Source organism: Capsicum annuum, chromosome 8, assembly GCF_002878395.1.
Source record: "Capsicum annuum cultivar UCD-10X-F1 chromosome 8, UCD10Xv1.1, whole genome shotgun sequence".
NCBI classification, from domain to species: domain Eukaryota; kingdom Viridiplantae; phylum Streptophyta; class Magnoliopsida; order Solanales; family Solanaceae; genus Capsicum; species Capsicum annuum.
In genome coordinates, this window is record NC_061118.1 from 156429464 (window position 1) to 156441193 (window position 11730).

At 31.5% G+C, this 11730-nt stretch overlaps 2 protein-coding genes across 2 annotated transcripts; both read right to left on the bottom strand.

Moving 5' to 3' along the window:
- Positions 1 to 5: 5 nt before the first annotated feature.
- Positions 6 to 1643, bottom strand: LOC107872642 (peroxidase 5). The gene is made up of 2 exons (XM_016719273.2): positions 1254 to 1643; positions 6 to 984 (listed from the first exon to the last, which is right to left on the bottom strand). Exons 1-2 carry the CDS (start codon positions 1479 to 1481, stop codon positions 214 to 216), a joined length of 999 nt encoding a protein of 332 aa, XP_016574759.2. The 5' UTR covers positions 1482 to 1643; the 3' UTR covers positions 6 to 213.
- A 2532-nt stretch (positions 1644 to 4175) lies between these two features.
- Positions 4176 to 9474, bottom strand: LOC107871184 (ATP-citrate synthase alpha chain protein 2). The gene is made up of 12 exons (XM_016718026.2): positions 9026 to 9474; positions 8100 to 8276; positions 7857 to 8018; positions 7613 to 7693; positions 7185 to 7236; positions 6762 to 6876; positions 6529 to 6610; positions 6115 to 6210; positions 5884 to 5985; positions 5673 to 5789; positions 5464 to 5580; positions 4176 to 4389 (listed from the first exon to the last, which is right to left on the bottom strand). The coding sequence occupies exons 1-12, from the start codon at positions 9122 to 9124 to the stop codon at positions 4318 to 4320; spliced, it is 1272 nt and encodes a 423-aa protein (XP_016573512.2). The 5' UTR covers positions 9125 to 9474; the 3' UTR covers positions 4176 to 4317.
- Between the last annotated feature and the right edge of the window lie 2256 nt (positions 9475 to 11730).

An 11730-nucleotide genomic window follows, 5' to 3' on the forward strand; every position in this document is an offset into this window, starting at 1 on the left:
TTTTTTTTTTTTTTGGGTAAATAAATTGAAGAAGTCCAATATGTCTTCTTCACTATGAAAATAAGTAAATCTTTTTAGTACATCAATTAAACTAATTACAATTGGAAAGAATCAGTTACACTTGTTATGACATTGAAAATTAAAAAAAAAAATAAAAAAATTGATGATACAATTAAAAATTAACAATAACCGAAGACAAAAAGAATCACTCCATCAATTCACGACCCTGCAGTTCTTCCTGATCTCTCCTTGCATCCCAGTCATAACCTCTATAGATCCCATTTTCACCATTGCAGATGCAAAATTACGAGCCCAATTTGCACCATGAATCGCGTTACTCCTCACCATCCTAGCTGTTGCTGGACTGGTCCATAAAGTCTGGTCCGAGGTTAATAGCCCTCGGTAATTCTTCAAATTGGCATAGTACATATTGTCCAGTCTATTTGGAGTGACAACATCAAGTGGGACAATTGGATCAGCCCCGGAGTTTGAAGGGCGCGGACATCTTTTCATCAATTGTTGGGCTAATCTAGGATCCATCGTAGGATCTTGCGGGTGAGTTGAATTGAAAGAATAAAGTCTATTGGATAAGGAAGAACAGTGTGATATTCCAATAGAATGTGCACCCGAAAGTGTTACCATTTCATCTAAAGAAAGTCCTTTTGTTGCGAAATTTTCCTCAAGTTCTCTAGCATTTGAAGTGAATGCAGGAAGGTGTGCGGTTGGTTCATCCTTAATTGACACTCTTCCATCTCGACGACCTGCTGGCACTGAATATCTAATGCCTCCAAGCATAAAGGCACTATCTCTTGCAGCAAATGCAATAATATCTGAACAAGAAACTGTTTGTGGGCAAACAGATTCTAGCTCAATTTTAGCCTCATCGATCACTTCATAGCCTCGTAAACTTGGATTATTTGCTGGATGTTCTTTTTCTGCTGGATTCCCTGGAGTTGAATCTAATAGGATTGAGGCATCACATCCCTGAATCATATAAAATTTGAAGTTAGATTAGTTAGTTGAACCAACCTTTTACTAATTCTTACGCACATTTTTTTTCGTTTAAAATGGTTAATAGAAGAAAAAAAGAAAAAAGAATAATAATGTATGTACATACTTCAATTTATGAGCAGGGATATATATGATTCAGAATACTACAAAATAAGATGGAGATAAAGAAAATGATAGTCAAAAAAATTGTTCGACTCTCCAAACAATAACACCTTCACATAAAATGAGACAAATATACGTACCCTAACAAAACAATCGTGGAAAAGCATCCTGACGATGCCAGCGCCAAGGCCTGGATTACGAGACACAGCTTTGTTTACTGCTTTTCTGACAATGGCTTCTGCATGTGGGCAACTTGAATGGTAGTAACCAATCTTAAGAGATGCTAATGAAACATTTGCTAATGAAGAGACACTGAAAAAATATAACACCAACAAAGTTGACAATTTAGCTCCGTTACTCTTCATCATCTTTTATGTATGTGTTACAATTTGAATAGCTGATAATCAATGAAGTAATATATAATTGCTTAATTACTACTACTATTCAAGGAAATGAAGAGGTTAGAAGATACTGATGAAAGGGAAAAGAGATGAATAGAGTATTTATAGGAAATTAAAGAGATGTAAAACACACAAGTCTTTGATTTTACTTGGTAAAGATAGATAATAAGTAGCTAACGCGTAATTTCAAAAGAGACTGCTTCTTAGTATATGGCTTCAACTTGAAGCCTACAAAACAACTCTTAGGTTTTGAAGTATTCTTAATAATATTCGTGGGAACTGGGAAATGGTCTCTATTACCAGCCATAATATTTTTAGTAACCAATAATGTAACCAATTTCACTCCCTAATAATATTATCTCTCAACTCCAACAGGCTATATTTAAAGGAAAAAAAAATCAACTAGAGTTTCGTTAAAATAATATTTCATAATAATGACCTGATTTTTGCCAATATCATATATTTTTTCCGTTTTATATTTTAGTTCTCTATAAAAACATTCTACCGATAACAACGATATTCATTATAGTGATGCACTCTATGTAAAATTATTTTTATATATATAACAATCATGCTCAAATATTGTGTAGTACTATATTGTAAGAAATATATTATGCATTGTATTATATTTACGTGATGCCCATCCATTAGAATCATAAATTATATTGTATGTATTAAAAATAATATTGAGTAAATAGGTCAATAACAACTTTTTGAAGATATTAATGCCTTCTCCATCTTCAAAAAGGATCTTAATGCCTTCAAATACCCGAGGAACTTTTAGTTAAAAATAAGGATATATTTAGCGTTTAGCTCCAAATAATAGACTATTGTTTTCTGTTAATATTATTGAATTTGTTTGACTACTCTGAAACAGCTCTAAGAACCAACAATTTTAAAAATGCAAGAAAGTCAATTACGTGCTAATTTATAGTAATTGGTTGTAACTTATAATATTTGTATTTCTGATCGTATGTTAGGTTTATATTAACGAGTAAGAAACATGCATCATTCAGTATAGACAACAGGCTGTTCAATCAAGAAATTTGGCCAAAATTTAATACTCCCTCCGTTTCGTTTTAGTTGACCCTCTTCCTAAAAATATTTGTTTCAATTTTATTGTTCCTTTTGATGAAATCAAGAGTATTTTATTGTGTTCTTCCAATACTACCCTCAACATTAAATGACTAAACAAAGTATATTTACTCAAAGCATAATTAATAAGACTAATTTGATAAAATAAACCCCTAATAAAGTACTTTCTTAAGAGGAGTATCAAGTCAAAAAGGGTCAACTATTTTGAAATGGAGGAAGTAATTTGTAGTTTAGTTGGATTAAGCGATGACGTGAGAAATTACAATTTTTTATTTATTGAAGCAGTTTTGGTGTTTTGATTTTGGAGTCATATTGGGGCGGAGCTAACATGTACTTTGAGCTCGATCATTCAAACCTCCTTCGACGAAAAACTATACTATTTATATATTGTTCAAATTATTTTTAATGTATATATAGTATATATTGAATTCTTTTTGGCTTGTTCGTACGTGCACTTTTGAACCTCCTTAATAAAAATCTTGATTCCGCCACTCATATATATTCTATATACCAAAGTATTTATTTATTTTGTTCACGTCATTTTTCATTCTGCAATAACATATGTAGAGTACTTATTTAATTCCCGCACTATAAGTTTTCAAAGTTTGACGTTTGTTTGGAACGATAATTTATTTAAAAATTACTTATTGTTCTTTTCCATTTAATACTTGCATTTTGATATTTATTTTCTTTTCTATTCTTCCAAGTGTTAGTACTTTATTACACGATTTAGATATGCAAAGCTGGCAAAGACCCAATAATGACTATACAGAAAAAAATTACCAAGCTAAAGAGAAGATGCTCATAAACTCTTAAATATCACTAAAAAAAATAAAATATTTGACAGAATACTCCTATTTATAGTACTAGAAAATATGCATAGATCATCCCCATTTATAATACTAAAAAAGCAAATTAGATTAGGATTAGAAAACCTATTTACTAAAGGTTTCTACTCTTGTATTATTTTCAACATTTATTTATATTTATTACTAATTAGGGTGATTTCGATGTATTCTATACTATTGCAGCTACAATAATCAAGTTTTAAAAATTATTTTACATAAGTACATGTTTCAGACAAGAACGTTAATTATAACACGAAGTACAGAACTTTTATTTTATAGTGTATATTATTAGCTTTGCCCATCCAACCTTCTCACGTTAAGTGAAAATGGTTATTAGCTAAGCTAAAAAAAATGGTTATGGCAAAATTTCGTTGAAAATGACGATGGGATTTGTGAAAGAAATAATCATGAAACTAAATAAAATTGTTCATTTGTAGGTTTAGATGACAACTATTTTGATCACGACAAACTGCGATCCATATTAACCATTTACATAAATCTCTGTACGTTATTCCTCATATATGATTATTTTAACTAAACCTTAAAATTAATATTACTGCTTTGATTTTAGAAAATTAAATACTTCACGGTTGCATATTCCAAGTTTTAAAATGTGTTTGCTTGAACACGCACACTCTCGTGCAGTTTTACGTGTGCACTGCAGTAACCGGATTATTCACCATTAAATTTTACTTATTATTAGACAAATGCAAAATTAACAGACAAAACAAAAGGATCTCAATTATTCTCCAAGGTCCCAATTTAAATATAACAATATCAGAAGAAAAAGGTGAAAAATCCAACAAAGTTTCTTTTTAATTGCAGGAAATTTCAAGAATTGCAACACTCTGATTTGGCACTTAAGCTTCAGACATAATGCAATCAATTGCCCGTTCGCAAATGCCCGTCATTGTAGCCTCTGGTCCGTAAACCTGCAATAGCAGAATCAACACCAATTATATACCTTATTATCTCTAACTTTTCCTATCATCTGAAAATTTAGGAAGTATATTGTATTTAAAATACAGTTAAGACCGTTTTTGGACGTTCATTTTCCTAGATTCAAACTGGAACCTGTAATTAGTGCGACTTCACAATGATCCCCAAAAATATAAAGATGGACCAAGCAACTTATGAATGTAACCACAATTAACATCACTACGATCAGGCTAAATGAGTAGTTGGGAAGATGCAACAAGAAAAATAGAATGCCTAGGATCAAATAAAGCAAATTCAGATAGACAGATGCAGAGTACATCCCTTCTGTGTCATATGGTTAGTATCTATGTTGCTCTGATCCTCTAATAATCCTGTCACACCTATGGAGGGTCCTCCTAAAATGCAAAACGTATCCAGCACTCAATCGTAGTTCATCATTTAATTAAGCATTAAAAATAAAAAATCAAGTAGTAATTATACAATAATAGTTCATCATTTGATTAAGTATGAAACTACTCAAATCACATTTCGATAAAAATATAAGTTATTTTTCAACAATCTTAAATAACTAATTGTCGTATAAATTATTGTAATATATTCATTAGTTGTATCCCTGAATCCTGTAATCTATATTGATGACTAACCCAACATCTAGATCCAAATCCGTATCAAAGCAACATAGGCTAGAACAGCTTTACTCCTCAAGTTTCATTGGCACATAAAACCTTTTCCAAACAAACATTTTCAGGACCTTCTGATTTGGTAGAAATATTGAAGCAATGAGCATTGAAGATCTGATTCGCGAGTCATTCAGTTATTTAATATTACAAGCACAAGATTTCTTCATGTAAAACTTCCACCACAATTAGTTGCAGTGTTCCATTGTTAGTTTATCCATTCTATGGTGATGTGTGTTGAATTTTTGTCCATTCTATGGCTAAGATTTTATGATGTCTGTTAAATTTCTTAAATGGATTACGTGCTATAATTGAAATTCAGGGACTGTGGTCACAGTAACCTTATAAATAAAGGAGGGAAAAAATATTTTGCCAAGTGTGATTTCATACCTCAAGGGGAACTCCAAGTTCCTCTCCTAGGGCACGCATTTTTGCTAGACCAGTCTGATAATTGGGACCACCTCTTCGTACATAGATATGCATTCTAGCCGCTTTTAGCTTGGATTCCTGTTTGGATTTTAAGGAAAAACATAGTTTACTGCCTTTTATCTATAGGAAAAGTAAATAACTTCTAGTCTAAAGAACAATGCACAGCCAACCTTCTCCCTAAGAGCCCGAATAATCCCATTGAAAGTAGCAGCAACATCGGTGAAGTTAGCAATGCCACCTCCAACAATGAGAGCTCTCTTACGGCCATCGGGAGTAGCAGTAGCACACTATAAAAACATCAAACCAAACACCGGTTAGGTTAAAATAGGACAAACACCACATGGATATGTTGACTCGGAGAGATAACTGTCAAGTTCATACATCTAGAACTACTCGAGCATATTGCAGAACCTCCTCTTCATTTGGAGCTCCACTATACTCGGCATAGTTACCAAGCTCAGAGGCATAGCCTAAATCCCCTACCTGGTTAAGATATCAGAGTATAAAAGGAGTGAGCTATAAGTGTTTGACATTGCATGAAGGAGGAATACTGACGATAGAAAATGCTTCCTCGCATCAAGTTGTTGCATCGCAAGTTCTGGATATACTTACTGTATCAGCATATATGACGCTGGCACCACCTCCAGCCACCATTGTCCAGATACGACCTTTTGGGTTCAAAACTGTAAATTTTAAGGAGGCACTAGTCTGCAAGATGTCAAGACAAGACAGAATTAACAGAAAGGCTGCAGATATTATGCTCCAATTCCAGAAGAGCAAGTATCAATAGGAAGGCCAGAAAGCTTGGCAGGAATGACAGCCAGCCACCAAGGTTCAAGGATAAATCTATAATGGATCTCTAAAACAATGCATAAAGTTCCTCTAGTTCAGTATCCGGAATAGTTCATGACAGTAAATCCAAGATAAAGTTTTTATCTAACAAAATAATTTGACAAGAACAAACAAGTCAATCTGATAACACTGGTATCAAAACACCTTTGGAAAAAGACTAATAATTGAACTTACTTTCTCATCCAAAGAATGAATGAAGCTTTCGGTAGAACTCAAAACTCTACCGAAGGGCAGAGGAAATTCAATGCTTCCCCACCTGACCAAGTCATAGAGGATGAGACAATAGTAAACTGTTTACTAAATCTGGAAATGCTCACTACTTTTCTACTTCAGATGCTCTCAGGAGAGGAGAAAAGTAAAGCAAGAATAGGCACTTCAACATGCAGAAAACAAGTGAAACCACTTACTTCTTAAAATTTTTGAAGGCTGCTGTGTCATCCAACTCTCCCCTCATATCCAATGGGTAAGGCTCCCCATTTACAAGCGTAAAAGGGTTCATCTCTATGAAACTAAAATCGAGATCTGGGGAATATCAAAGAGAAAGTGACGATGTCGCAAAATCAATAAAATAATATTTGAGAATAATGATGTCATAAAAAACTATTTTAATTTAATGAAAAAACTAGCATCCAAGAACAAGTCTAGTTTAACATAAACCAGAAAGGAAGTTTAATTTCCTCTTCATCTGCTTATATAGCGATAAACTACATTATGTTTTCCTCATATAGTCACTGGCACTTGTCTATAAGATAGCTCCAAAAGATGAACAAAGCGGGATGTACAACATAAATGCATGCTACACAGATGTATCATTGTAAAGCATGGGATACCTTGAAACACATTAAAAACACCCATTAGGAAATTGCCAATTGTTCCCCGTACCTGATTCAACAAGAAACTTAGGTTAAGTATCATGTTAGTTAATGAAATGTTAGTAGTTTAATCTTCGAAATCAAAATATTTATCAGTACTTAAGTGAAAGTCCAGCAATAAGTAGACCAATATATAAACAATTTCCCTCATAGATTAAATATCGAAAATAATAGATACACAATGATACAGACTAAAATAATAATCCTCAAGAATTACCAGCAGTGCACAACATGATCACATGATTTTAATGGCTATTATCCAAGACCTTGTGCTTAGAAAACCATTCCGGCTATTACGGCTCCGCTTAGACTTATGCTGACTTAATCATAGACGATGACAAAAAAGAAAATAGAAGTGTAAAACAAAAACTAAAATTTTAGATCACCTCCAAGGGCAGAGTAGCAATAAGTGGAGCACATGCTTCTAGGTTCATAGGTTTCTCTGTTAGAAGGAATATTGTCTTGACCTATATGATATAGAAACAAATAAAATCTTGTTATTACAGGAAAAAAGAAAATAACTTGACTTCCTGGATATTACCAGAATGAATAGAGTAACCAGATTTGTCAAAAAAAACTAACAAATAGTTGTTAGAGGAGCAAAAACAGTAAACGTTTGGACCAACTAACCTTGTCCCAGTTCTCTTCAATCTCAATGCCTCCACATTCTGAAAAGCTAATTGTACACCCCAACCTTTCAGAGACTATGGAAAGGTAATACTCTTGGTCATGGGGAACAAATGGTTCAACAATAAATGTTGTTATAGGGGCCTTGCAGCCACCCATTTCAACCTAGAAATAGATTCACATGTAAGATGACTATAACACACTAGAAGCAGTAAAAGATTTCAAAACACTTAACCCTCTGCTCACCTCCACACCAAGTCGTGTTTTTACAAACTCAGCAACTCCTGCTAGATCCAGATTCAAAGCTACCAAGCCACTCTTTCCACGCTTCCCAAACAGCATGTCTGGTTTTACAACCAGCTTTGTTGATGAAAGCCATGGATCTTTGTTTGTTAACTCAGTAAAATCTGTAGATTCTGTCACCTACCAAATACCAAATAAACATGAGAACCTGGCAAGAAAAATTATCTGGAACATGAGGAGAAATGATCTTTCAAATCAACACGTAGGAAAATATTTTCGTAACTAAATATCATAGACTCATGTCAACTGTCAAGTATTCTCCATCGTACCAAACACAGATGCACACCAGTTTCTTTCAGCTTATAAAGTGGTTCTCGATTTAACTAATAGACTCTGCAGTAGCTTAAGAGGTGCCTTTAAATGAATAGTTCTCCGAGACACAATTATCCAGTCAACAAAAGCCTCAACAAATCACTAGCAAGCCCGGATTTTCACTAAGGAAGTTCAAAATACAAGAATGTGAACACATGAAGAAGCCAAGGGGATTCAACATCCACTACATACACACAAAAAAAATAATTTTGACCTCGAATATACAGGTGTAATTTTCCACCGAACCACCTAGCTCCACGGACAAACAAAAAGATCATTCTTTTGCAATGGAAAATACATCATGACCTCTACGGAAATTCTCAAACAAAATGCATACATCACAACGACGAAGCAATAAATTCAACTTTAACGGCAACAAAAATAGCGACTAGGAAAATACACAGCAGATTCGAGTTGAACTGATCAAAAAAACAAGTACCCAGATAAGAAAAAGACACATAGATCAAAACCCCGTTAGCAAAAATCCAAAAAAACAATTCATAACCAAAATTCCCATTACAATTAACGAGTAACAGATCAATAAAAAGAGAGAGTACTTGAGCAGAACAGATCTTCAGATCGATGCCACAAAGGCGTTTCAAATGCTCTTTGAGAAGTCTCTTGGAATCATACTCTCTGATCTTCTTCCTCGCCATATTACTACTCTGTTTTTTTCCTTTTTTACAATTCAAACAAAAAGAACACTTTCTCTTAGACAATTATACAAACAGTTGGTGTGGTTATATAATTAAGTAGCCAGAAACAGAGATCTTAGATTGTAAATTAGTGGGAATTTAGCTTAAGGGAGAAGAATAGTGCGTATTCTCATTCACCAAACAGGCAACAACTGGTTAGTGAGAAAGAAGGAATAGATGGGGGAGATGAATGAGCTGAGTTGGGGTGGGCCCAGGGGAGTGGGTACTTGGGCGTGTTTAACAATGAGGACTCGTTTCGTTCACCGGATAGGAATTAGGAATGTCCCGTTAAAACTATTTACTTACGTTACTGTTTGTAGGCGTATTGGACGTGAGAATTCTTTTAGCTTTTTTTAAAAATAAATTATTTTATTTTAATAAAAAATTAAAAATTATAATATTTAATTTTAAAAAATATTTTACTTTAATAAAAATTAATTTTGAAAAAAAAATTACCTTTTTATTTTTATTTCTCTCACAAACTTTTAAAAATAATTTTAATTGACATTTACGACCAAACAATACTAAATCTAACTTCAAATCCAACTCTAAAACATTGGAGTATTATTTTTATGGCGGCCAAAGCTTTGGATTTAAAATTAATATTATCAGAAGAAACAAGTGGATTATGAAAAGCAGCCAGAAACTTTGTTTGTTTGTCAATTCATATTCACAATCAAACAAAACTAAGGACCCGTTTGGTGATGAAAAATATTTTTTTTAGAATTGAAGTTAGAGTTGAAGATGAAGTTAGAGTTGAAATTGTGTTTGACCTTTAATATAAGTTAAAGTTGTTTTTTAAATTTTGTGAGAGAAGTATGAGTACGAAAAGGTTAAAACAAATAAATTTTCAAAAAAAAAATTGAGTTAAAAAAATTCATAATCAAATACAACGTGTTTTCACCTTTTTCACTAAAGTGAAGTAATTTTTTGAAAAAAAAAATAAATTTATGACTAAACGACTACTAAATCTAACTTCAAATCCAACTCCAACTCTAAAAAGTTGGGAGTATTATTTTTATGGCGGCCAAAGTTTTGGATTTAAAATTAATACTATCAGAAGAAACAAGTGGATTATGAAAAGCAACCAGAAACTTTGTTTGTTTGTCCATATTGCCTTCTATTAATTTTAAAAAAAATTATACTACTGGCTTATCTAGATACTATTGAAGACCCGTGCTATTATTTTTTAAACTCAATTTATATGGTACAAATAAAATTTTGATAATTAATTATATTTTATTATTTTTTTTAGATATTTTAAGTAGTTAGCTATTATAATGTATAATGATTTTTTGACATTGTAATTTGCTATTTTAAATTATTAGCCATTATATTTTATAATACTCTCCTTGTCCAAAATTTTGTAGCATTGATGGTCTAATATATTTTTTAGAATAATTTAAATTTTTAATTAATAAAATTTATAATACTTTATCTTCTATTTTAATTTAAGTGACACTGATATAATTTCGAGAGTCAATCAATTATCATGATTCAAGTTCCGAAGTAGACATATCTTAGATGACTCATAATAACTTATTAGAAATGATACAATAAAATTAATATAAAAAATAGTTGAAAAAAAAAAAATAAGCAGGCCTCATATAAGATTCAAGTTAATTTAAAACATCAATAATTAATTTATCTTTTTTTTGTTTACTTTGTTTTTTATTAAATATTTTTTTAATATTTAGATGACTCATAATAATTAATTAGGGTTAAAATAGTAAAATTACGGTTGAAACAACTGAAACAAACATGTCATAAATGTCTATTTTTACTTTTTTTATCAAATATTATTAATTTTTTAATACGTAAATAACATATAATAATCAATTAGGAAATAACTTATTAGAATTGGTATAACAAAATTAATATAAAAAATAGTTGTGAAAAAAAATTATACAAGCCTTATATAAGATGTCAAAACAATTTAAAACTTGAATAGTTTGTTTATCATTTTTTTGGTTTATTTTATCTTTTTTATTAAATATTATTAATTTTTTTAATACTTAAATAACTTATAGTAATTGATTAGAGATGAAATAATAAAATTACGGTTGAAGCAACTGAAGCAGACATGTCATAAGTGTGTATTTTATACTTAAATGACATATAATAATTAATTAGAGGTGATATAGTAAAATCACACATTATTACTTAAATGACCTATAGTAATTAATTAGGGATGAAATAGTAAAATTACGGTTGAAGCAGATGAAGCAGGCATATTATAAATGTCTATTTTATATTTTTGTTAAATATTATTAATTTTTTAATACCTAAATGACATATAATAATTAATTAGGATTGATATGATAAAATCACAAAAAAAGCAGGCATGACGACCGCCTCCGGCTTCCAAGCCTCTTATATATATTAGAATTTAAAATTGTATTAAATTTTCATATATATAAATCTTCAGTATTAAAACCTTTTTGATAACGATTGGCATTAAGACCCGAACTTTAATGGTTTGAACGGTCCAATATCATGTAAAATAACGTAATTATCTCATTCAAATTTGATTATTGACATATTTAACTATTTAATTTTTCTCAAGT

Bases quoted from the DNA above. Each gene is read 5' to 3' on its own strand.
- LOC107872642 (XM_016719273.2), bottom strand. From the start codon at position 1,481: ATGATGAAGAGTAACGGAGCTAAATTGTCAACTTTGTTGGTGTTATAT. The intron at 985-1,253 runs GTACGTATATTT...TATATGATTCAG, and splicing joins TCCACGATTGTTTTGTTAGG to GGATGTGATGCCTCAATCCT.
- LOC107871184 (XM_016718026.2), bottom strand. From the start codon at position 9,124: ATGGCGAGGAAGAAGATCAGAGAGTATGATTCCAAGAGACTTCTCAAA. The intron at 7,694-7,856 runs GTTAGTTGGTCC...TATATCATATAG, and splicing joins TTGAAGAGAACTGGGACAAG to GTCAAGACAATATTCCTTCT. The intron at 6,211-6,528 runs GTAAGTTCAATT...GACATCTTGCAG, and splicing joins TTCATTCTTTGGATGAGAAA to ACTAGTGCCTCCTTAAAATT.